The sequence below is a fragment of the Silene latifolia genome, chromosome 3 (assembly GCF_048544455.1).
Source record: "Silene latifolia isolate original U9 population chromosome 3, ASM4854445v1, whole genome shotgun sequence".
NCBI lineage: Eukaryota > Viridiplantae > Streptophyta > Magnoliopsida > Caryophyllales > Caryophyllaceae > Silene > Silene latifolia.
The window spans coordinates 1458787-1482009 of NC_133528.1; the positions used below are offsets into that span (position 1 = coordinate 1458787).

Consider the following 23223-nt stretch of genomic DNA (forward strand, 5'->3'; position numbering starts at 1 on the left):
AATCACGAGTTGAAAGTGGAGTTGAGACTCGAGATAGTTGATAAGAAATGGAGTGATTATTCATGCAAGTATAGAACTGTATGTAACGACGCCCTCACGGTATAAAGACAGTCCGTCTCATTGAAGACGGATAGTGTCCGTCTTCAATGAGAATTTGTGGTATAAAGAAGGCATGGTGAATCGGTAACATGCCAAGTCATATAAATATTAGTACTTCGTAATCATTTATAAAAAAAAAAGGAAAAGAAAAAAAAAAAAAATTCTCGTTTTTCATGGTGGCCTGGCTGGTTGTAAACTTGTAGTCCATGATGGAACAGTTATTCTTCTTTGCCGTCTTTGCCCTTGCCGCCCTTTAAGAAACGCATCCACCAGTAAGCAGAGGATTTAGGGTGACGAGTGAGGCCGTTCTTGTAATCCACGTAAACTAAACCGAAACGTTTGGTATAACCTTGTTGCCATTCAAAGTTATCCAGCAATGACCATGCAAAATATCCCTTCAGATTTACGCCATCCCTGCATATGGAAATATGTCGGATATGATTACAATGGAATCAATCTTACAGTTTCCGGCACACTCTTTGCACAATGTTTATATTAGCAAAATGAGATTCATACTTGAGGGCCTCTGCAACGGCGGCTACATATTGCTTGTAGTAGTTGACTCTCATCTTGTCATCGAGTACTTCATGGAGCTCCGCTGAAGCGTCATCTTGATCATCCATTCCTAACAATCACACAACATTTGGAATTTAGCCCAGTACGAAATTTGAGATCAGCTAACAAGAATCATGATCTTCTCGGCCTCAGTTGTAGAATTGGTAGATATAATATACGGCTGCTTAAGAAAGTACAAATACCATTCTCCGTAACAAAAATTGGAGGATTGTTGTATCTTTCGGATATGTATGCAAGCGTTTTCTTGATTCCCCAAGGTACTACGTAAAGCCATTCTGATGCTGCCTGCCATTCAATTGGACACGAATCAATTAAAACTGGAAGCCTTGATTTTTTATTTTATTTAAAAAAAAAATAAGGGATATTCTCTCGTGTACCCCTCAACTCTTGGCTACAAGCTCAGAATACGATATAACTTTTTTTTTTTTTCAAATTGACCGTCTTAAATAGGTCTTCAGTTTGAAAAAGAATTCACCGACGTCTCAACTCGTAGTCGGGAATTATGGTCGGTCAAATTTTATTCGTTAAAAAAAGGTTTGACCAACCATAACTACCAGCTACGAGTTCAAAAAACGGTGATTTTTTTTTCAAATTCAAGGCCTTTACGAGATAACTGGTTTGAAAAAAAAATTACCGTTTTCTGAACTCGTAACAGATAATTATTGTCGGTCAAAGTTTTTTTTGTGAAAAACGAGGGGTACACCTTAGAAAACGAAAGAGTTTAGGGGTACACGAGAGACTATCCCAAAAAATAAACGAACAAAAAAGTTGGTAAAGGATGCATGAATACCCTTTCACCGATCTTTTCACCGTCTTCCCACTCATCTGTTCAATGGAACAAGAAGACAATAAGAACAGAAGATGTATCGGGAAACAAGCTTCTAAAGGGATTCAGTATTCTATTACCTATTCTATCTACTCCTTGTGCTGCATAAAAGTCATGTTCTTCAGAATTCTCGGTTGAGTGAGTAATATACCGAGTTGTATAGTGGTTTAAGCCTAAAAAGTCGACAGAGTTAAGGAGCAGATCTTTCTCCTCGTCAGAGAATTTAGGAAGCCGCTCTCCGAGTCTTTCACGCATCGTAAGGGGATAATCTCCGAAAAATATTGGATCCAAATACCTACACCAAACACAAACTTTGATTATCTGTAAACAAAAAGAAAACATAGGAATTGAACGATAAGGTAAAATCGTGCTTAAGTTCGTCTTTCGTGTAGTAATTTTGATTAATCATTTGAGAAGGGAACTCTAAGCTTAATAACTGAAGTAAAGTGTAGTATCAGTTCATATACCATCCTAGCTGGAAATCAAGTCGTCGTTGTGCAGCAGCTTTATCTTCCGCACTCTCGGATAGAGGCTCAGCCCATTCACAATCTGGTGACATCCCAATCTGTCCTCCTTGCATCTCCTATATGAAGAGAATGCAGTCAGTAAGGCATGGTTACCGAATTCGCTCGGTACCCTACAAATCGCGAATTGTTAAAAGCGAATTCTATCATGTTGCTTACTGAAAATACATATCACACATTCTGTAAGAGCGAATTGCGAATTGGTAAGGACGTATTCATAGCGAATCCGGTAACCATGATATTTAGCAAGGAATACTCTACAGAAAATGCTCAAGTCAGCAGAGGTGAAGTGAAGAACAAAAATAAACTGAACTAAACTTATAGAACCGGACCCCACTTAACCTAACCTAAAGTGAAATTAATTCCAAAAGAACGGGGACCTATGATACTTGGTGCACACACAGGTAACCGTAAAACTCTATTGCGAGGCAATCTAGTAATTTGGCTACTTGGGAATAGTGGAATACGAATGAACTCAACTCGTAGTCATTCAGCAACGCCTTTTTGCTTTTTCAATTTCTAGAAAAAATTCATACCTTGTACTTTTTCCGGTAGATGGAAACAGCGGAAGCATGGGCCAGAAGCTGGTGGTGTGAAGCCAAATACGGTTCTGTAGATGGATTTTCTTTTCTCCCTGGAGCAAATATTCCAATGCAATGTCCATTTATCGCAGTTTGAAGAGGCTCATTAAAAGTGATCCAGTTCTTCACTCTATCCCCAAAATTTGCAAAGCAAGCCTCTGCATAAAGCGCAAAGTATTTGCTGGAATTTTCCACTTGTTAAGTATGTTCGTCATCTCTCCACATAAGTGAAACTTTTTATTTTGGCAGAAACTATTTTTTTTTTTTTTGATAAGGAAAGGAAACTAGGTTAATCTGAGATCAACCTATAACATCCTTGCGGATGAGAGCGGTAACAGAAAATCAAAATGATTTTCAGTTACCAAGAAAAAAAGACGTCTCTAATCCAGTACATTGTTAATCTAGTACATTGTTAGAAACAATATGGAATAGCACAGTTTGGGTTAAAATGTAAAATGCAATTTATTCTAATCCAGTACATTGTTAATTTGATCAAATTTTCAGCAGCAAAAGCTCATCATTTAATGACGTCTCTAAAAACTAGTAAACGCTTGTAAACTGGACTTACACTATGTCCTTGTTCAACCACCCTCCCAATGACTGCTGAAGGTGTAACGGAAGATCCCAGTGGTACAAAGTAACATAAGGCTGAATACCTGCAAATGAAAACTACATCTTTACGTCAAATCACTGTTGAGCTGAAAGATATCTTTAGGTACCCGTACATCAAATAGATCATACCTCGCTCAAGAAGAGCGTTAATTAGATTGTTGTAGTAATTGATCCCTTCATCATTAACCTTAGTCCCAAGACCATCTGGAAACACAGAGAAGAGCATCATTACATGTAACTTGAAGTCATGAACTCATGGACTATATTCATAACGAGGATCAAACTGAATAGATAGATGCAAAAGTATGTTATTACCAGGGAATATACGGGACCAGGATATTGAGAACCGATAAGCATCGAAACCCATCATAGATATGAGTTCTACATCTTCCTGTCAACCAGGGTACATACATACATAGTCATGCCTATGAGAAGTTAATTCTACCTATAACCCTAATTCATGTCACATCACAACTTCAAAATATTACCGAAACAAGTTTCTACTCACAGGGATGAAACTACATACAACTAATCAAACCTTATTTGTTTAGACTTTAGACACACGCCAATCTAGGCGCATTGAGGTAAGGTGAACTGATATCAGTTCTGTCCATTAACTGAAAAGGGAACAGAGTAAAACGAACCTTGTAGCGATGATACTGATCAACTGCTACATCCCCATTGCTGCCGTCAACAATTTTGCCTAAATCAACAGCCATAAATACAACATTGATCAAATAAAAAAACCTTATCAAAGTAAATTTAAAACGCGTGTTAATAAGACTAGCTTAAATTACCTTTAGTATGCGCAAAATCGTCCCAAATACTAGGACCTCTGTTACCCTCATTCCATGCTCCTTCAACCTATATAACACCAACTAGGCCATGATCATCAGTTGAAGTTAAGACATCACCCTTTAATTTAAGGCAAATTCTCAAATAAGATCGTTGTACATCATACAACGACCTTAAAATAGCTTATGTACATATACTACTATCACTAAATGAGGTGCATACGTTATCACAAGACCATTGTAATGTTGTACTCCATATAACCATCTTAATATCTTATAGTAGACCAACTACTAATTTAATAATTATAAAAAGTTCCTATAAAAAGTTCCTACAAAATGAAAACTAATTATTACTCTTTCTCGTGATAAACCAAACGAGCATGGATCCTCCCCATTTCTTTCCATCCCCATTTCCTCTAACAAAATCATTTAAGATAATAAACCCTTCCCAAGTCATCACACAATTACTTTTCAATCAATTAGTCTCCCGTAAGATGGAGATATCGGTTTTACAATTAAAATGGGCCAAGTACTACCTTTTAAATAGATAGGACAAACTATTGTTAGGAAAATACTTGTGTCCTCTGGGAGGACGTCCTCCTTACACTCCCGAGGACACAAGTATTTCTCCTATTGTTATTCCCTAGATTATTTATTTTCGTCCTTGTCTATTTAAATAAGCAATACTTGATCCGTTTTAACTATAAAACGGATACCCAAATACCGAATTTGTGCTTTCAGGATAAGATTACGACCTGTAGATCATCTTAGACTAAAATCTCGAGTTCGAGAAGAAATGTAGACGATCCAAATTTACATCATCAATAAAAAGTCAAACTGGAGCGCTTTGGTCGTTCTTCATATGGTGAAGATGCAGAAGATCGGTTTCGTAATAGATCGTTATATGGTATTACATATGTTGTCAATTTGTTGGTTGCACTCAATTTGGTCAGATGAAATCGTCTCTCGTCAAGGCTCAAGATCCTATGATCCTCTTGTGAAAAGCTGTTTGCGGCGATATGATAGAGGACGTGCTTTGGAGCAATTCAAGTTTACAGATCTTTCTTTGAACAAGATTTTATTTCATTTGGTTCTAATCGAGTTGTATCCGTTCAAATTTGTCACATGTTGTAGATGTCGTATGACTATTTATTAATGAATTGATCCTTTCTTTCAAAAAAAAAAAAAAAAGTCAAACTGAAATAATACAGCTTCATTTGTTCTTAATCCATAAAAATTAGTAACACTAACACATGCACATATGACATATAATCAAGCTCATCAAACATTCATAACTATAAAACTGATAAACAACAGAACGGGATTCGAATCTGAGACCTTTTTGTACCCAATACCTCCGTCTTAATCACTACGCAGCTACTTTCCCATATACCAATAATTACTAAAACAAATATCATAAAATAATCATACAAACAACCAAAAAAACCCAAAAAAATCAGAAAAAAAATATCAGAATTTATCAATTAAATTAACAAGATCCAGAAAAAGAGAAAGAAGGGTAGACCTGATAAGCAGAAGTGGCAGCACCAAAGACAAAATGAGGAGGAAAAAGGGTTCTTGAAACATCTGATGAATTAGTAGTTTGAGCAGTGATGATTAAATTAGTGGGTTTTTTCGCCATTGTTGTAAAATTACGTTTGCTTGAGCTTATTGCAATAACTGAGTTGGGTAGTATTAATGGAGTAAAATACAAGGAAGAAGATCCAATAGTCTTCGATAAAATGGACATTGATGTGGAGAGTATTTATATGGAAAAGAAAATTGCGAAAACTGGGAATCTTTGAATAGTGTGTATGTACTCGGAAACACTAAAACTTGGAAGAGACGGTCTCTCACTAAGTTATTGAGAGACCAAATTTTCGAACCCTTTTATTTGTATTTCGTACCCCTTTTATTGCTGATCGTGACATAGTAATTTTGTACCTATTTACATAATAAATGTACCCATTTTATCATTAATCATGATTTGTACCTATTTTATTACCTTTAGTACCACTTTTTCTTAAAATTGTACAATGGTCTCTCAATAAAGCTTATTAAGCGACCGTCTCTCAGGAGACATACTCACTCGGAAAAGTTGTAATGGTGACATTCTTTGGTCACAAATTCTCATTATAGACGATATCCGTCTATAGTTATAAACGGTCAAATATCCACCCATTTTAAGCATAAGATAAGCAGCAAGGTATATAGCGGGGTCCAAAAATATCACCACTTTAAGCATATTTGACCCATCTTTTATTTTAAACGGATATATCCGTTTATAGTGAAACTAATTGTTCTTTGGTGCATATAGCTATCGCCTATCGCTTAGCCTGACATATGGAATAGGCTTCAATAGGGTAGACCAAGCAAATGACTCATTCTAAGTCGGGTTTGGATCGGGTTACTTCAGGTCGGATCATTTTTGGGTTATAATTTATCGGGTTGGATCATTTTTCAGGTTAATTGTTTTGAGATAGGATTTTGCCTTAACTAAGTCATTGCGTGTCATTTTGTGTCACTTCGAGTCGGGTTAATTTCCGGTCGGTTCTATTGGGTCAAGTTTGGGTCACACTTTTCGGGTCATTTTCAGGTTAGAGTCAACCTTATCGGTCGGCTCTGTTTTGTCAGGTCTAAAATAGAGTGCGAATTTGGGTAGGATATGAGATGGAGTTAGCTCATGGATAAGCTAGTGTAGAACGGATTAGAGGGTCCGATATTTGTAGAATGTCTTGTCGTTACCCGTTAATTTTGTGGATCGGACAGGGTGAACAATTGTTCTATGACAATTCGAATCATACTCAGCTCACATCACAAACAAATTATCAACAATGTAATACTTGACCGATTAAACCCTGAAACGGATATAGTCATATTAAGGAAACACTGATCAAAGATTAAAAAGAAGATGATCATGACTCATAACTACTCATAAAATACGTCTACAAATTATCAACAATGCCATACTCATGCATTACGAATTTACGTGTGTATGACATTGATGGTCCGTTTTTTCTTCACTTTTTGACGTACTACTATGACACATTGATGTGAATACAATTCAATTAGTTGTTTGTCACAATCCAAATACATTTATGTGCTAACGGCATGAATCATCACCGCGAATTTACGTGAATAAAAATTGTTTGTATTATGTGACGGACAGAGTACAATTTTACAATTTTATAATGACAAACGTATTTATAATTCGAGTACTTAATTAACAATTTCGTCATCCTCGTAAAATATTAGGCTGTTGAAAAAAATCTCAAAATCAACGAATTTCCTAGGTAAACACGTAGTTAACGGATTAATATTTAAACACCGCCCCAATATCTTCAGAGTTGAATTTCGTCATCCTCGTAAAATATTAGGCTGCTGAAAAAATCCCATGTAATCAACGAATTTCCTAGGAAACACGTAGTTAACGGACTAAATATTTAAAAACCGCCCCAATATCTTCAAAGTTAAATTTCGTCATCAATTAATTTGGTATGATTCCTGATTCAAATCCGTGCTCTGAACTGATCATCACTAGTTAGCCATGTACGCGTGACAAAACTGCCAAAAGATTGACGAATATTCCACCTAATACTACCGTCTACTGGACCCAGCATGACGTGTCTTATATCAAAACAGATGAAAATTTGGGATTGACGGGAACTGTACAGCGAGGTGGTATACCGGTGTACCTAAGTATATTCCGAACATCTAAATCAAACCTCGTGTTTTCCAAGAGCAGATTCTTTCTTTTAACGACACTTTCATCTGACACTGTCACTCAGCTTCGAGTTCTGCAGCAAATTTCTCGAGGCGCTCTTCCTCAGCATGCTGGTCTCGGATTAACGAATGGTTCACAGAACCATCATCTTCAACCGCGTGTATTTCTCGACCACCAAACCTTCAAGCAAATAATAGCATTTACGTATAAGACTCACAGTTCCGAGTTCATGACAGAAATTTCTATCAGCATAAATAAAAAACAATATAGTTGTTCTTCCTTGTAAATGTAAAGACTGAATAATCCCGGTACGTACCACCTTCCATCCATTAGTTGTATACACTTCTGTGCATCTTTCCGATCCTTGTACCTTACCAAGACAACCCCGTGTGGGTGATTTTCACAAACCTGCGATGAAATACAAATCAGAGTTGAAGACTAGAAGTTATTAAATATATAGTACAAAAAAAAAAAAAAAAAAAAAACAACACAAGCCAGCAATACAAACTGAAAGCGAGCTTCACCTCTCGGTGGCAAGTTGTTAAGCCAGATATGATTGGAATTGAGACAGAAAGGGGTTCAATTTATCACTCGTGGAAGTATAGAACAAGTATCGAGCAATTCAAGAGGAGGTGTGTGTGTGTGTGTGTGTGTGTGTGTGTGTGTGTGTGTGTGTGTGTGTGTGTGTGTGTGTGTGTGTTTACATGTGGACAAAGTAAAAGAAAGTTTTTACATAGACAATAGTTTTAACAAGAAAAAATTCATTTACGAGTATCTTTTACTAATAAGGGTGAGCAAGTTTCTACGAATTATTTTACCTTCACTGAATCCACTGGACCAAGTTTCACACATTCCTCACGAACATCAGCCTCAAGTTCTTCACGTAGATTCAAGTCTTCCTGGAAATGCAATCTCCGTTAAATCTTTTTTTATGATGCTGGCTCGGCTAAAAGATAAATATAACGGAACATAATGGTGTGTAATGATAACACTAAATTTCTCTCTTTTTTTATTGTCTATTTTGACTTTGATTATCAACTTTGGCGATTCATCTCTCCAAATATATGCAATGTCAAATTTGTCATGTTTGATTTACCAAAATCATATGAAAATTGTTGTAATTATAGTCTATTTTGAGTAATAGCGATTGAAACGAACTACATGACCACCTGATACAATACCAAAAGTTTGCTACCCTAAAAATTTATTTCTAGCTCTGCCCCGGTGCCCCTACTTAGGGCTGTCAATGATATGAGCCGGCTCGTTGAGCCCTCGGAATCGGCTCGGTCAAAGCTCGACTCGTGCTCGGTCAAAATGAGCTCGAGCTCGAGCCGAGCTTGGCTAAATACGAGCCGAGCCCGAGCTCAGCAAGGCTCGGCTCGGAAGCTCGTTTGGGCTCGTTTATAAATTTTTTTTGTATAATCTTTATACTGTAGTATTATTTTTATTTCAAATTATATGTTATTTAGACATTTTTATAAGTATATTATGATATAATATTTTTTACTATTTTATAATTAGTTATTTTTCAAAAAATATTTATGTTTAGTTAGATTTAAAAGGTGAGAAAGGGAAAATATATAATGACAAAACGAGCTCGATTCGAACTCGAGCCGAGCTCGAGCTTTTCCCGAGCCGAGCTCGAGCTTTTCCCGAGCCGAGCTCGAGCTTCAATTTTTTAGGCTCGACGAGCTTCGAGCCGAGCCCGAGCTCGAGCTAAAAAATTCGAGCCGAGCCCGATCCCACCCGAGCTCGAGCTCAGCTCGGCTCGTTTACACCCCTACCCCCCTACTTGGAGGGATGGTTATATTTGGAAATAGTGAGATACTCCGTATAACTTAATCTTGCATTACTTTTTGTTAATAATACTACTGATTCAAAATCGTGTGCTTTCATGAGTAGAAAAATGACATCAACAATCTGTGAATCTACAAGACAATCACGATATGCAAAACTTACTCTCATTTCTGCTGTCGTGAACATGTTACTGAGGACCACTGTGGCAGGAAATATGAGCTTTGAATCATCACGACCACCTGATATATATATACAAAGAAAACTTAGATTCATGAAGTGCTAGGTATTGCCCTATTACACGGAAACGAAGCAAAATGTGCATGAATGCCAGGAAGTCCAGATAAAACACTGAAAAACTAGAAATTATCAAGTAAAAGGACGAGTATCCTGATGATAGCGGAAACACATCATTCTCAACAATCTCTTAACAGAAAGCTTTAACAACGAGAACTAAACCAACTTAATTCGTGCATGTTACACAGTCATGCAGAAAAACAGCAAATTCAACCACTGAGTAACAATGACCAAAGCAAAACTGAAACTCTGTTCCCAAAATGAAAAAGAACAGAAACGTACCCCAACCAAGCATCTTATCTTCAACCTTCTTTAATTTACTTTTCTTTTTCTTATCTGATTGCTTCGGAACAAACTTCTCTCCTGAAAACATTAAAGTTTCATCAGCAAAATAAACAGCCTCAACCCATCAGAGCATACACACCGGTTCCTAGTCTAGACTATCGTATCACTTATATGTTACGGAGTACAAATGGCCCTCGCTATCTGGAGGACTGCATGCTAATTTTAAGTACCTTTCTGCTGAAATTGAGCTTGGGTTACCGACATCAGAGTGCTCCCTCCAGGCCGAAAGGACGTCCCATCCAGAATCTGCAATGCCAAGGGGACTGATGGCTCCTATAAAAAGTAGCAAAAGAAAATAGTTGTATAATAAGTATTCGCATCAGCAATTTTATTGCAGATTTGAAAAAAAAAAACTAATACCTTGAGATAAGTAACAAGTGCGTCTCCCTTTTTCCTTCCCGTCGCCTTGTCAAAATATAGTTTCACTCGGGGCTTCTTGGTCTCATGATCCTGTATATGCATACAAGAGTCAATAGAATTCAGGAATGTATTCTAAACAATGTCCAAATTTCGTCAGCCAGTATCAAATCCAATCTGCCAGCATCCCATGCATCTTCATTTAGCACCAGAAGGTTGAAGCCATGGAGCAGATTTAGTTTACTTTCAACTTCTACTAAAATTCAATGGGCTAGATTTCAACACGTGACAACTGACAACTGGTAAAAAGGGTGAACAACATAAGTACACAATCAACCGAGATTCGAAAGAGTTCATAGACAGTGAATGATCCAACCCACAATTTAGAATGATGCAGAAGCAAAGAACAATCAATATAGAAGCAAAGTAAGGACGTAATACGTTCACGCATGAAAATCAAGTTGAATAAGCATTCAATAAGGATATAGTCAGTAATCAGTTAAGAGTATAAAAATCAAGAACAATTTATATACTCCTGTTCAATAAGGCCATAATTCATTAGAAGGCCATGCAACTCCAAGTGGTGACGCAATGAACATCCTGGCAAATTACTCACTACAAAGTAGATGCCGAAAGTCATGCCGAACAGGCAACACAATTAATGTATATATAAATAGGGGAGGTAAAACGAGTATCGTGTAGTTATAAGCATTTGTGCATTAGGTTCATGCATTAAACCAATATACCACTAGAATTCTCATAGTTGTAAAACTCATGATCATACATTGCAAAAAGTCAAAGCTAAGAAGTGAGGAACTATCTCTACAATTGCAATGGTTTCTAAAGCTGGAAACTTGTTATAATAATAAGTTTGCAGTTTTTAGAAACTAGAAACAAGAATCAATACTAAAAAAAGCATTAGTAAACTGAAACCTACCTCCTTGATTAAGCCACACTTGGAGAAAACCTCGACCACCTGCCCAAAAATGTGTGCTTGCATCATCAATAAACGTTTCATACAGACAACACATGAGATGCATAAAACAAGTAGTGGAAACTATGTGACTTTTTTGCACGACACGCAAACTTGGGTTAGACGGTTCTGCTATTCTTTTAAGGATATAAAGCTAACTTTTCAGAGAAAATTTGTTTTGAGAAAATTGAAAGCCCATCCCTATTGTTCAAAAATCTACACATCAACTTTCAAAACTATAATGAAACGTACTTCTTCGACTGTGACATCTTCGGGCAATCCGGTCACGTAAACATGGGTGTTGACTTTCAGCTCAAACCAACTGTCTGGTGGCTTATTTGCTTCCTGCAAAAGTTTGTTACGAACAGAATGAGGACTAACTTCATCTTACACTGATCCATCTTCAATAAGGTTATCATAGTAACAAATACCTTCTTCTCCTCTTTCTTTTCAGGCTCTTTCCTCTTAGCATTTTTTCTGGTGTCAACATCTTCAACATCTTCTACAGTTTTAACAGCTTTGTCATCTTCTTTTTCAAGAACGTCGTCTACTTTCAGTGTTGGAAAGACCTCTTCCTCTACTGCAAATACCATATCATCTAATGCATACCCTTCTTTCCTACTCTCTTCAGACTCCTGCAATAAGACAATCAAAAATACATTGAAAATCATATTGGAAACTCCACCAAAAGAACCACAGTAACGATAGTGTCACGACGAAAGGTCAAAAACAAAATGTAAACAACCCTCCAAGTTGAGATTAATGAGCTATTGTAAATAGACCAACACGTATACATAACAGTCTCGAAAGACAACGAGGAAAATGTACAAGAAAACCCACTGAAGAACTTGAAAAGCAGTAAATGTGGCTACTAGTTAAAAACTAACAACATCAACATCATCATCTGCAGCATAGTAGACGCAATGTCGTAATGAGAGAATATGTACAAGGTAGGAACGTAACGAGTAACGTAGATATCATCAATATATCATCCCAATAATGATGAGCAGTTTCACAACGAAAACCTGGATTCATAACGAAGACTTCAGCATCCTCAACTGTACATGACGGCTTGACCGCCTAACTTTTTCCAAGCTTTAAACACGGTCGGTCTACCGTGTCTTTCTCTACACATGGTAAGGGTAGAGTACATTTAATCTCCTTTCCTAACCATAGGCAGGAGACTTTGCATCGAGAGTATTGGTCATGTAAAAAAATAAGCAAAACAGTTACAAAGGAGGGGAGGGGGGACAAAACATGGATCTATCCAATTGTGAATTACTTTATTAAAGGTCTCGCATGCCAAAAGAAGTTATCTTAGCTGAATGATAAGAAAACCCCTGATAGCACAATCCTCAACAAGTGCTCATAAATATATATTGAAAATTAGTCAATTACAACATATAAGCACCAGGAAAATAAAGCACAAACCTGTGGCACCCATGCTCTGATACTACGATCCCATTTGTACAAAGTCCCATCATCATCAATGAATTCTTGTTCTCCTTCAGGGGGTGTTGATGGTCTATCATGCTCAAAGCCCTCCAATTGACTTGAAGCAGTGCCATTTTTGAGCAACTCGGCTTCAGCCTCGGCCTTCTTCACTTCATTTTGCCATTTCTCAAACTCATCATCATTGCTTACTGGAGCTGTACTAGATTCATAATATGTAGAAACTGTCTCCTGTGGACCAACATTCAACGGTTCTTCATGTTCTGAAGACAAAGATTGAGTTTTATCCCTATATACTTCAGCCATTAACTCAGGAACTGAAGAAAGTTGCTGCCACTCAGATCTTCCTTCGCTCCATACAAAGGTACTCTCTGGCAGGTATCCATTTAAAAAATGTTCTGCCAAAGAGGAGAGGAATAAATATTTACGCAAGTTTTTAGAAGTGTGGTACAAACAGAGATGTTTTCACATAACTGTATCATTGCAAGCGATAAAACTAAAAATGAGAAAGACAGAAAAAGAGACGGTTAATTTCACCTCGCAACTCTGCTATTGTGTATGGCCCAATCTGCTGCTGATTTGCATCCAGGATATACCATCCAACTTCCGTATAAGCTTCATTAGTCGTTTGCACAAGTTGGCTCGTTATGTTCTCTTCCCCTAGTACAATAAAAGTGAAGACCCTATTATCTCTAAAAAAAAAAAGCATAGTATACATGGCATTCCCAAGAGCACCTCTGTTACTTCTGACATTGAAATTGATCATAGTTTATAAGCTAGAGTGATACTAAATTCCACTAAAAGAGCATCTGTTTACAAGAATCATTTCAAGAACGAGCCACCCAAATGAAGAGCGAGCTCGGTTTAAAACTCCCTCACAAAACTATATCTTACATCAAGTCCTCAATCAAAGCCATACCCCTGTTCCATACACCTTCATTGAGCCAATAAGCTCATCCGGCAACCAGGAAGGATTTCCACTCCTCAAATACAATCACATAATTAAGAAAATCTAAGCTCCAAACATTAACCTAGAAAACAAAAGAGAAGGCCCCATGTTTCCTAATCCTGAAATCATGTCATCTTCATCTTTATAAAGGCGGTTTAACCGTCGCTCATCCAAATGGATAGTCGATAAAGGGTTCACATTAAATCATACACTATACGTCTATACCATATCAGTAATGCAAATAATCGACAACGCTCTCATTTCTTTTCCCTTACTTTTCTTCCATGAAATTTCATTTCGCAAACGAAGCTTCAATTCCTTTGGCAATAAAGTAAAACAGCTCACTAAACTGGCTGCTCATCAATTAAAGCCTCTTTGCGTTGCTAGCCTCTTTGTGTCGTTTTCACAAGGGTAAGGCTGCGTACGTCCAACCCCCCTCCCTACCCCTCAACTTGCGGGAGCCCTTCGGGCACTCGGGTAATGTTGTTGTTTAGGAGTATTCTAATAAAAAACAAATGATTGGGACGGAGCGAGTACAATTTAGCCTAAGAGGTTCGAAGAACGATACAGAAACCCTAATTTCCTAATTCATGGCAGCATAAACTTCATCATATACTCAAAAATTACATAAACAACAAAAGGGTTTTTACATTCACAAATTTCAAAAACAAATTCAATCAAGGGTTTCATTATAATTGATAAAACCCAGTTCCCTAATCACTAAAATAAATGCAATTAATCAAAAAAACATATAAAAATGACAAATTTAACGAAGCAAAAAAGGGAATTAATTACCAGCAGAAGGAATGGTGGAGGTATCAACTGAAGACGACATCGTTTAATCTTGGATTGTTGTTCTTCCTCAATTTAGGTTAATAAAGTTGGAATCTTTATGGTAAAAATTGGGTGTAAGTCGTGATTAACAGTACACTAAAACACACAGGTACTTGATTACAAAATTCATCTCTCCATTGTAGCAGCGTTTGTGGAGACCTGGACAGTTGGGACTTGGGACTTTGGACTTTGGACACTTGGATAGACGGGTCTTGGTTCTTGGGCTAACCCTTACAAAGTTACTCCGTACTAGATAGACCTCGTAAACGGGTTAATTGGGTTGGATCGGTTTAGGTTAGAGTAATTCGAGGGATAGTGTGGTTGGTAATTGGTTGATGGGTTAACATGTGTTTCAAGTAGACCTGTTAAAACTCGACCAGATCCGAAAATCTGACCCATCCGACCTGTTTTTTTAGGATTGTAAACCCGGTATTTTCGACTCGCAACTCGTTTGACCCGAACCCAAATTGACCCGTTATTACAGGGTCGAGACCCGACCCAAACGGATCGACCCGTTGGGTCAAAGTAAATCATGAATTAAAATTACAAACACAGCTAAAAAGTCAATTTTAATGTTAAAGTTGAATATGATTAAAATATTAATTTTAATGTTTTAACTTTTTAAAAAAATTATTTCTTGACCCGTATTCTGACTCTAACCCGACCAGTGACCCGTGTGTCCCAACCTGTATCTGACCCGACCCGATCGATCCGTTTGACAGGTCTAGTTTCAAGCATGTTTGGGTTGTGTTGTTATCGGGTTTCTTAGTTGGTACTCCGTAATTCCGTTTGAATCACTTAGGATTGAATCATTTTTGGATACGCAGTTGAAACTTAAAAGCGGTTTTAGTACTCATATAAAAATTACAATAGATTGTTTTGCAAAATTACCTATTTATAAGGGAGACTAAGTAATTGATTACATATTTTAATTTCGATGTAGATGATATATTGATATTTTACACTGATTTTATTTAGTAATTTCGAGTCATTTTAGGGTGAGGTGTTTTTCTACCAGGGCAATTTTGGACCCAACAAAGTTCAAGTCCAATTGGATTTGGATCTTGGGTCTGAAGTCATATTTGGATTCTCTACTTTGGTTCAAATCAAGTATTGAGTTAGGTCATTTAAGTCAAGTTAATTTTGTCACGTCTAATTACAAGTGTATTACTCCCTCCATACCAATCCAAAGGTAATATTGACTTTTTCACACTTGCCGAGATACGTTTTGCAACGTGAATATCTTTAGTTACACATTATTAAAAATTATAAAAAATTGATATTCTTATAGCATTTATGACGATAAATCAAACAAGATCTCACATGACTATATTTTGTCTTATAGATTAAGAATAATATCGAAGATTCCCAACAACCATGAATAGTGTCATTTTGGTCAATGTTACCTTTGGATTTGGTATGGAGGGAGTATTTATTTTACAGGTTGGAGCGAACCATATCTAAATAATCTAATGAATGACAATTTAAAAACGCCATTCTACATATAAGTTTGGTGAAGCAACTCTCTCTATCCAGACACCAAGAAAGAAATTGAATTCCACACTCATGCTTGTAGCCTTGTACCATCCCACCACATTATCATTTCAATATTATTAGAAAAAAATAAACAAAACTTTAACTCTTTTATAAAAACATACCCAGTAAAATTCAACATTTAAATAATCATAGCGAAACTATAAAATTGTTAAAAACAATTCAAATAGAAACATATTTGTACATAAACAAATTAGAAACAATTTGTACCCATTACCAGGACGGTAAATGATCCGAGCCGGCTCGACAAGCCCTTGAAATCGGCTCAATCAAAGCTCGGCCCGAGCTCGGTCAAAACGAGCTCGAGCTTTTTTCGAGCCGAATTCATGCTTCAAGTTTTTAGGCTCGATGTGCTTCGAGCCGAGCCCGAGCTCACCCGAACTCGAACTCAGACCGGCTCGTTTTACAGCCCTACCATTACAATAGTTTAGTACACCAAATGTCAACAACCACCATGTCCAAACAAACATCAACTCAACCAAAAATCTAGATCTAAATTCTTTCCAATTAAACTAGCCGTTGCACTCTTAACTATCTTCCATTTCCAACACCCAAAAGACCCACCAACGGCCACATTTCACCAACTTTTCAAACATATAACCGTTACTCCCTCCCCCTATTTCTTCCACTCCACCACACTCACTCCCCTAAACCATCTCCAAATCTTCCCAAAATTCTCACAATCTCCCAAAATCAATCAAAACCCGTCTCCGAAATCCCGATTTCACAAAATGGGTATTCAATTAGGCTCAATACAAACCAATGAACCACACTACAAAACCAAAAAACTCTTCTTACTATCCAACTACATGCTCTTAGGTGCATCATCAAGTTGCATTTTCCTAACCCTTTCGCTTCGACTAATCCCGTCTCTTTGCGGGTTCTTCTTCATTTCCCTCCATCTCTTGACCATTTTAGGTGCCTTGGCCGGCTGCCACGCAGCAGCCGGCCAAGGCCAAGGCAGTTCCAAGTGGTTCATCACCCACATGATTGCCACTGTTCTTACTGCTATCTTCCAGGGATCAATATCAGTCCTTATTTTCACTCGAACCGACGATTTCTTAGCCAGTCTTAAGTCTTATGTGATGGAAGGGAATGGTGTGGTGATTTTGAAGTTGGCTGGTGGGCTTTGTGGGGCCATTTTTGTGCTTGAGTGGATTGTTTTGACTGTTGCTTTCTTTTTGAAGTATTACGCTGTCGTCGAATGTGGTGGTGGTGGTGGTGGTGGTAATAATGGTGGAAATGCTAAGAGGAGTAATAAGGTTGGAAGTTCTGAGGAAGAGTTGGGGTACTTGCCTTACCCCTCTTCCTCCTTTAATGTCTAGATATCGAGTTTTCTTAGAAGGGTAAGACTGGTTACATCTGACCTCCGTTCAGCTCACAGGTTGCGGAAGTCATTGAGGCACTTGATATTATGTGAAGAATGTAATGCATCTTCTTTGATGCTATATTGTCATGGTTTGATGGATTTTGTAAGTTGAATTAATGGGAAATGTGTATTTTTATTTTATGAATTTAATTGATTTGTTGGAATTGTTGTAGTGAGCAATAATGTGTTATGCAATTGGTGATATTTGTGTGATTGTTCATTTTTTTTTTTTTTTTATATTATAGAATGTCCAAAAAAAATCTCATAAACACCGGAAAAGGCGGAGTTGTACAATGTCCGCGATCTCATAAAGACCGAAAAGAGTATACAATGGAGTCGAATAGAGTTTGAATAAAAGTGAGATTATACGAGTTACAGGCCAAACCATGGTCGTCACAACTCGTCTCTCCTCTGTCCGGGACTGACAGCACTTAAATATGATCCCTTTTCTTAAAGAAAAAGGCTTAAACTTTCCCGCGAAGATTCCTCCTAGATGAGGTACGCAAGCAGGAGCTCACCCAGCAGAGCATTTTTTCGCGAGTCTTGTCAATACGCTGGGTGAGCTCCTGCTTGCAGCTCATCTAGGAGCAGCCCCTCGGGAAAGGCCGGGGCGCAACAGGAAAAGGGAAGAAACCAAATTCAACTGAAAAATCTTAAGCACATGAATAAAACCTAAATTTCAAATAGCATAAAAGTAACAACAGTCACACCAAACAGAAACTTTCAAATAAAGGCCTTCATTTATAAGTCTTCAACTAATTTAAGCAAATCCACAGGCTCAATTTACCATACTTAACTACGAAATTTCGCTATTTAAAAACCCTTATGGTTTCCACAAGACAAGCAAAAGTATCTACAAGGCCTTCATATTCTTACCATCAACAGCATAAAAACATAGAGAAAACCTTCGGAAGCATGTCGAGAATCACATTATTAGACAATCAGCTCTTTATTGAAGATCCAGCTGAATGAAGCAAGGGAAGATTGTTTTGCCCGCGCCTGAGCCCTCTCCTCGAGTTTCCTGATTCTTGGAGCCAAACTGCATAAAAAGTCTTGCGCTTTACGGCCCTCACCGGAAAGGCCTGACAATGTCGCCACATTCCATCTTTGCACTAGAAATTCCAAAATGTCGGCGTAGTCTTTAGCTGTGTAGACTCCAATGCGTTGGGCAACGGATGAGTAGTTATCAAAAAGGTCATCGTCGTTACCATCGTACATCAAGTGAGCTGGCATAGTCACTTTTTTCCTCATCATATCAGCCAGAGCCAAGACGGTGCCATCTGGATCTATCTCAAAGAGCTTTTCAACGATTTTGGTGTAGGCGGTTTCATGACGCTTCTCGTCTGCAGCTATAATCCCACAAATTTGTGCTAGTTTCAAGTCTCCATGTTCTTTGGCAAGCCTTGCAGTATTTCCATGTGATACGAATGTAGCTCTCTCTTGGAAGGAGGTGTAGATGTAACCTAGATACGGGTTGTTCTCGGTTTGTGGATCCTGCAAAAGATTTCATGCTTCTAAGTTTTCAAAGATGAAAAAAAAGGAAAAAAACCGCAAAACAAGTTATTTGGTTAAACATGCGAATTCCAGAAATCCCCGCTTACTCGAGGACTAAGTAACAACTATCTCCATGAATTAGGATTCAAAGAAACCTGTGTAATTTGTCAGCAAAGAACCTTAACCACTTGAATAATTCTCATGAACTGTAATGTTGTATTTTCTTACAACAACAACAACATCAGAGCCTTAATCCCAAAATGATTTGCGGTCGGCTGACATGAATCATCCTTTAGAAGTTAGAACCGTCCATGGGTGAACGCACACCTCAAAATGCGAAAAAAAATAGAAAAGGAAAAAAATGAAAAACAAAAGGGAGAGCGAAACATAATACAAAGTCAAGGTAAATTTATAGGTTTTAAAATCGAAGTTCGGATTTCTTTTATAAAAACTTAAAAAAAAAAACACTCAATGTAGAAGAATAGTCGACGAAAACACACAGATGGTTTGAATATAGGTAGGAGAAATATCTCACCATCCCAGATCCTATAAGGTATTGGATTGTCTTCTCAATTTGCCTCATATCGACACGACCAGAAAGGTAAAGATACTTGTTCAAGAGATCACCATGGCGGTTCTCCTCAGCAGTCCAAGCCCTAGTCCAGATAGCCCAAGGAGTAAGACTGGCACCTGTCTCATCACGAACCCCATCCAAGGTGTTGATCATAGTCTGGTAAGTAGGAAGGGCTTCCTCTGTGATCATATCTCCCACCAACACGACAAAGTAATCGTCTGGTATTTCTTTAGTTCGTTCCCTCAGCTCCTTGACTTGTTCTTCAAACCCATCTGATGACGGGTCTGGTAGAAAATCTTGTGGTTGCCAACACTTCTCCACCGGCTTCAGAAGAGTCAGCAGATTTTGCTCAGCCCACTTGTCTAATGATTTGAATATCTCGATCTTTTGGGGCGGCATTGTGTGGGTTTTTTGCACATGAACTTCTTTTGGGGGCATGTATGGTTTTTTACCCTTCGGAATCTCCCTGCATTGTAAAAGCCATTAAAGTCGGTAAAAATATATTTGTAGCGATCATTTGATACAATTCTCAAACTCATCATGGATCTCATGCAAAAACATCCTAGGGGCAAAACTGCATACATCCTTCCCTCACCCGTCATCATTAGCGAGAGCCCTTGAGACGACAGGTGTGTCTCTAACTACATATAGGATATACGTAGATAACAAGCAACAATACTGTATGTACAGAAGTCATAAAAGTTCACAACACTATGGAACAGTGGTGGAGCCAGGATTTGAACTTAGGGGGGCGAACGACTAATTTCATAAGGTACACTCGAAAAAATTTCCAAAAAATTAACTAAAAACTTCGAAAATTTCATCCGCCAGGCCTGCTAGCCCCCCTAGCTGCACCACTGCTATGGAACTTGATTGTGTAAACAATTCACAATTGAATCTCGTTTTCAAATGAAACGAACAAGCAAGGTCGACGACAAAAATTATCATGGCAAGACAATTAAACAGGTTATCCTGTATAAAACATCAACAAAAGCTTGTAAGTTGTAACCAACATAGGAAAGTCCTGCATTTTCTTCTAATCTGAAAGTCTGAAACACATTGCAGACGAAAGAGAACGGCTTAAAACCAATCTCTAGGGAAAAATCAAAGATAGTTGAAAAATTCAACTCTTAGAATATGTCCGGCGTCTTGTTAACCTAATTAGAACTCCGTATTTCATGAGTCATGACTCATGTACGCGATCAAAGCATCAAAACTGCTCTCGTAGCTCTGTTATTGACATTGTGACTTGTGTTCAAAACTCGTCAACATCAAAGCAATAAAATGACTCCCTCAATTTCAAGAATATCACATCAAAATGGTCGACTAACAAACGACATTTGATAATACTTATGACCTGAGTTCAAAATACGCCGCTATCAAACCATCAAATCTACCCTTATAGTCTTATACCTCCTTCACCAAAAATATCACATCAAAATGGTCGACTAACAAACGACATCTGATATAATACTTATGACCTGAGTTCAAAATAGTCGTTATCAAAACATCAAATATACCCTTAGTCTTATACCTCCTCAACCAAAAATATAACATTAGAAAAAAAAAATCAAACCTAATTAATGACCAAATTAAGGAAAAATTAAGGAAAATGACCAACCACATGACATTCTCAACCCCCTTTACCATCCTTTAACACAACATTGAGAATGACATCTTGAACACGACACCTCTCAACTGTAAAATTATGAATATTAATTTTTCTCCCAACTAATATTTTATACTTATATCAACCACAGAAAAATCCAAATTTCAATAATTGTTTTAAGTCATTTTAATTGACTTATAATTGAAAAAGATAGATACACTCTCTAAATCATCAATAAAAACTGAAAATATCCATGCAAATGTTAATAATTTTGAATAATTAAACACAAATTACCTATCAGTAATTACACAAATTGTAGAATAAGACGGTCTTTTATTGGTTAAACACTCGTAAATGACCATTTTCATACATAAAAAGACCGTCTCACGTTGCAGAACCGCCTTCACCAATAAAAAAATGCAAGTTAATTCACAAAATAATGTGAACCCAAAATGATGGACTCAAGTACAAATAATAATAATATAATAAAATTACATCAATGCATGCAAATGCTAACTGCAATAATATGCAAATCAGCAAAATGTGACACTTAAATTGACAACAAAATACTATTGGACCTCAACCATCCTCTTAAACTCAGAAAACAACCAAATTACATTCATGCATTAAAGTACCGATAAATTATTGTATAAGACCGTCTTATCGCAAATGTTCCTTTTATACATAAAACCAAATGAGTATTTAACCAATAATACCGAAGACGTCTTAGCTTGGTGGTTAAAACAGGGGTATCGTGATAATAGGTCACAGGTTCGAATCCCCATTCCCCATATATTGTACTATGTACTGGTCTTGCGCTTCATTTGACACGGAATGATAATACACAAAAAAAATAACTAAATAAAAGAGGAGGAAAAAATACAAACGTTGAGGTAATGCCAAGAGTAGAAGCCATGAAAACACGATGAGGAGATCTGAAACGATGAGATCGAGGTAGAGTCAATGAAGTTGAATCATTTGGCAACTGAAATTTCATTGCTTGAATTTTCAAAGCCATTTTTAATTTGTATAATTTGATATTATTTATTATTTATTTATTTGTTTGTTTTGATGGTGTATGTAATGCAAGTGTTTTAAGTGGTAGATTTTAGTATAGTGTTTTATTTGATGGTGGTGAATGAGATTGGTAATTTATAGAGTGGAAAAATCAGAATATAGTGAAGACGATTTCAACGAGGAAGGAACATTGAGAATTGTAAAATTGAGGAGGGGAAATGTGGGTTTAGACTTGTGGCCCATAGGATAGGTTGGATTGAGCACAAATACTACTATACAACCAGTTGTATAATAAGTATTTGATACAAAATAAAGGATTTCCATAAATCATTAGGGCTAGTTTATTTCCTAATTAGATTATTACTAGTTTATTTATTTCCTAATTGCAGTTAGAATAAGTAAGGTAATTATATTAGGTTTAGGAAAGTCAATTTTAGGAAAAAATTAACTTGTGAGGTAAGGCAGCACTAGGTCGTTTATTTTCTAGTATAAATAAGAGGTCGTTGTATGTTATTTTTGATATAGATTGAGAATTAATAAAATCAAAGTTGTTGCTTTGTTTGTGTTTGCAAGTTCTGTAAACATAGGATCGACGCGTTTTTGTTCCGAAACTGTTATTGTTTGACGCGTTTTCAAACTCTAACCCGATTGATAGCAATAGGTCTTGCGATTCAATCACCATTGTTCGATCTATAGGTCTAGATCGCGCAAATATCCCATTGTTTCGATTTCAAGACAGATTTCGAAGCAAATATCCCTTTTCCATTATTGTTCGCTATTCTTTGAAACCGCTTCCGCGCAATTTTCGTATCAGTATTGTACAACCATATACATTAATCCGAGCTTATGTGTAATTTTTCTGAGTTTTA

At 37.1% G+C, this 23223-nt stretch overlaps 4 protein-coding genes across 5 annotated transcripts; 1 reads left to right on the forward strand and 3 right to left on the reverse strand.

The window, feature by feature from the left end:
* Nucleotides 1–19: 19 nt before the first annotated feature.
* On the reverse strand, nt 20–5831 carry LOC141646651 (beta-glucosidase 42). Of its 2 annotated transcripts, XR_012545588.1 has the most exons (14): nt 5538–5819; nt 4016–4082; nt 3863–3921; nt 3534–3609; nt 3348–3422; nt 3175–3262; nt 2562–2787; nt 1969–2084; nt 1582–1796; nt 1466–1500; nt 858–960; nt 616–724; nt 215–513; nt 20–116 (listed from the first exon to the last, which is right to left on the reverse strand). XR_012545588.1 is itself a non-coding variant. In XM_074454540.1 (13 exons), exons 1-13 carry the CDS (start codon nt 5760–5762, stop codon nt 318–320), a joined length of 1590 nt encoding a protein of 529 aa, XP_074310641.1. In that variant the 5' UTR covers nt 5763–5831; the 3' UTR covers nt 20–317. The 2 variants fall into 2 exon arrangements, 1 of the variants encoding a protein (XP_074310641.1); XM_074454540.1 differs by having other exon boundaries at nt 20–513; nt 5538–5831.
* Nucleotides 5832–7474: 1643 nt separating this feature from the next.
* LOC141646650 (uncharacterized) lies at nt 7475–14940 on the reverse strand. Its single transcript, XM_074454539.1, has 13 exons — nt 14699–14940; nt 13492–13614; nt 12934–13352; nt 11934–12137; nt 11755–11847; nt 11467–11505; nt 10533–10622; nt 10343–10445; nt 10110–10190; nt 9696–9772; nt 8555–8635; nt 8053–8144; nt 7475–7916 (listed from the first exon to the last, which is right to left on the reverse strand). Exons 1-13 carry the CDS (start codon nt 14736–14738, stop codon nt 7793–7795), a joined length of 1566 nt encoding a protein of 521 aa, XP_074310640.1. The 5' UTR covers nt 14739–14940; the 3' UTR covers nt 7475–7792.
* A 1984-nt stretch (nt 14941–16924) lies between these two features.
* LOC141646653 (uncharacterized) lies at nt 16925–17880 on the forward strand. Its single transcript, XM_074454543.1, has one exon. The coding sequence runs from the start codon at nt 17023–17025 to the stop codon at nt 17614–17616; it is 594 nt and encodes a 197-aa protein (XP_074310644.1). The 5' UTR covers nt 16925–17022; the 3' UTR covers nt 17617–17880.
* Nucleotides 17881–18376: 496 nt separating this feature from the next.
* Nucleotides 18377–22595, reverse strand: LOC141646652 (stearoyl-[acyl-carrier-protein] 9-desaturase, chloroplastic-like). The gene is made up of 3 exons (XM_074454541.1): nt 22225–22595; nt 19690–20194; nt 18377–19154 (listed from the first exon to the last, which is right to left on the reverse strand). Exons 1-3 carry the CDS (start codon nt 22353–22355, stop codon nt 18594–18596), a joined length of 1197 nt encoding a protein of 398 aa, XP_074310642.1. The 5' UTR covers nt 22356–22595; the 3' UTR covers nt 18377–18593.
* Between the last annotated feature and the right edge of the window lie 628 nt (nt 22596–23223).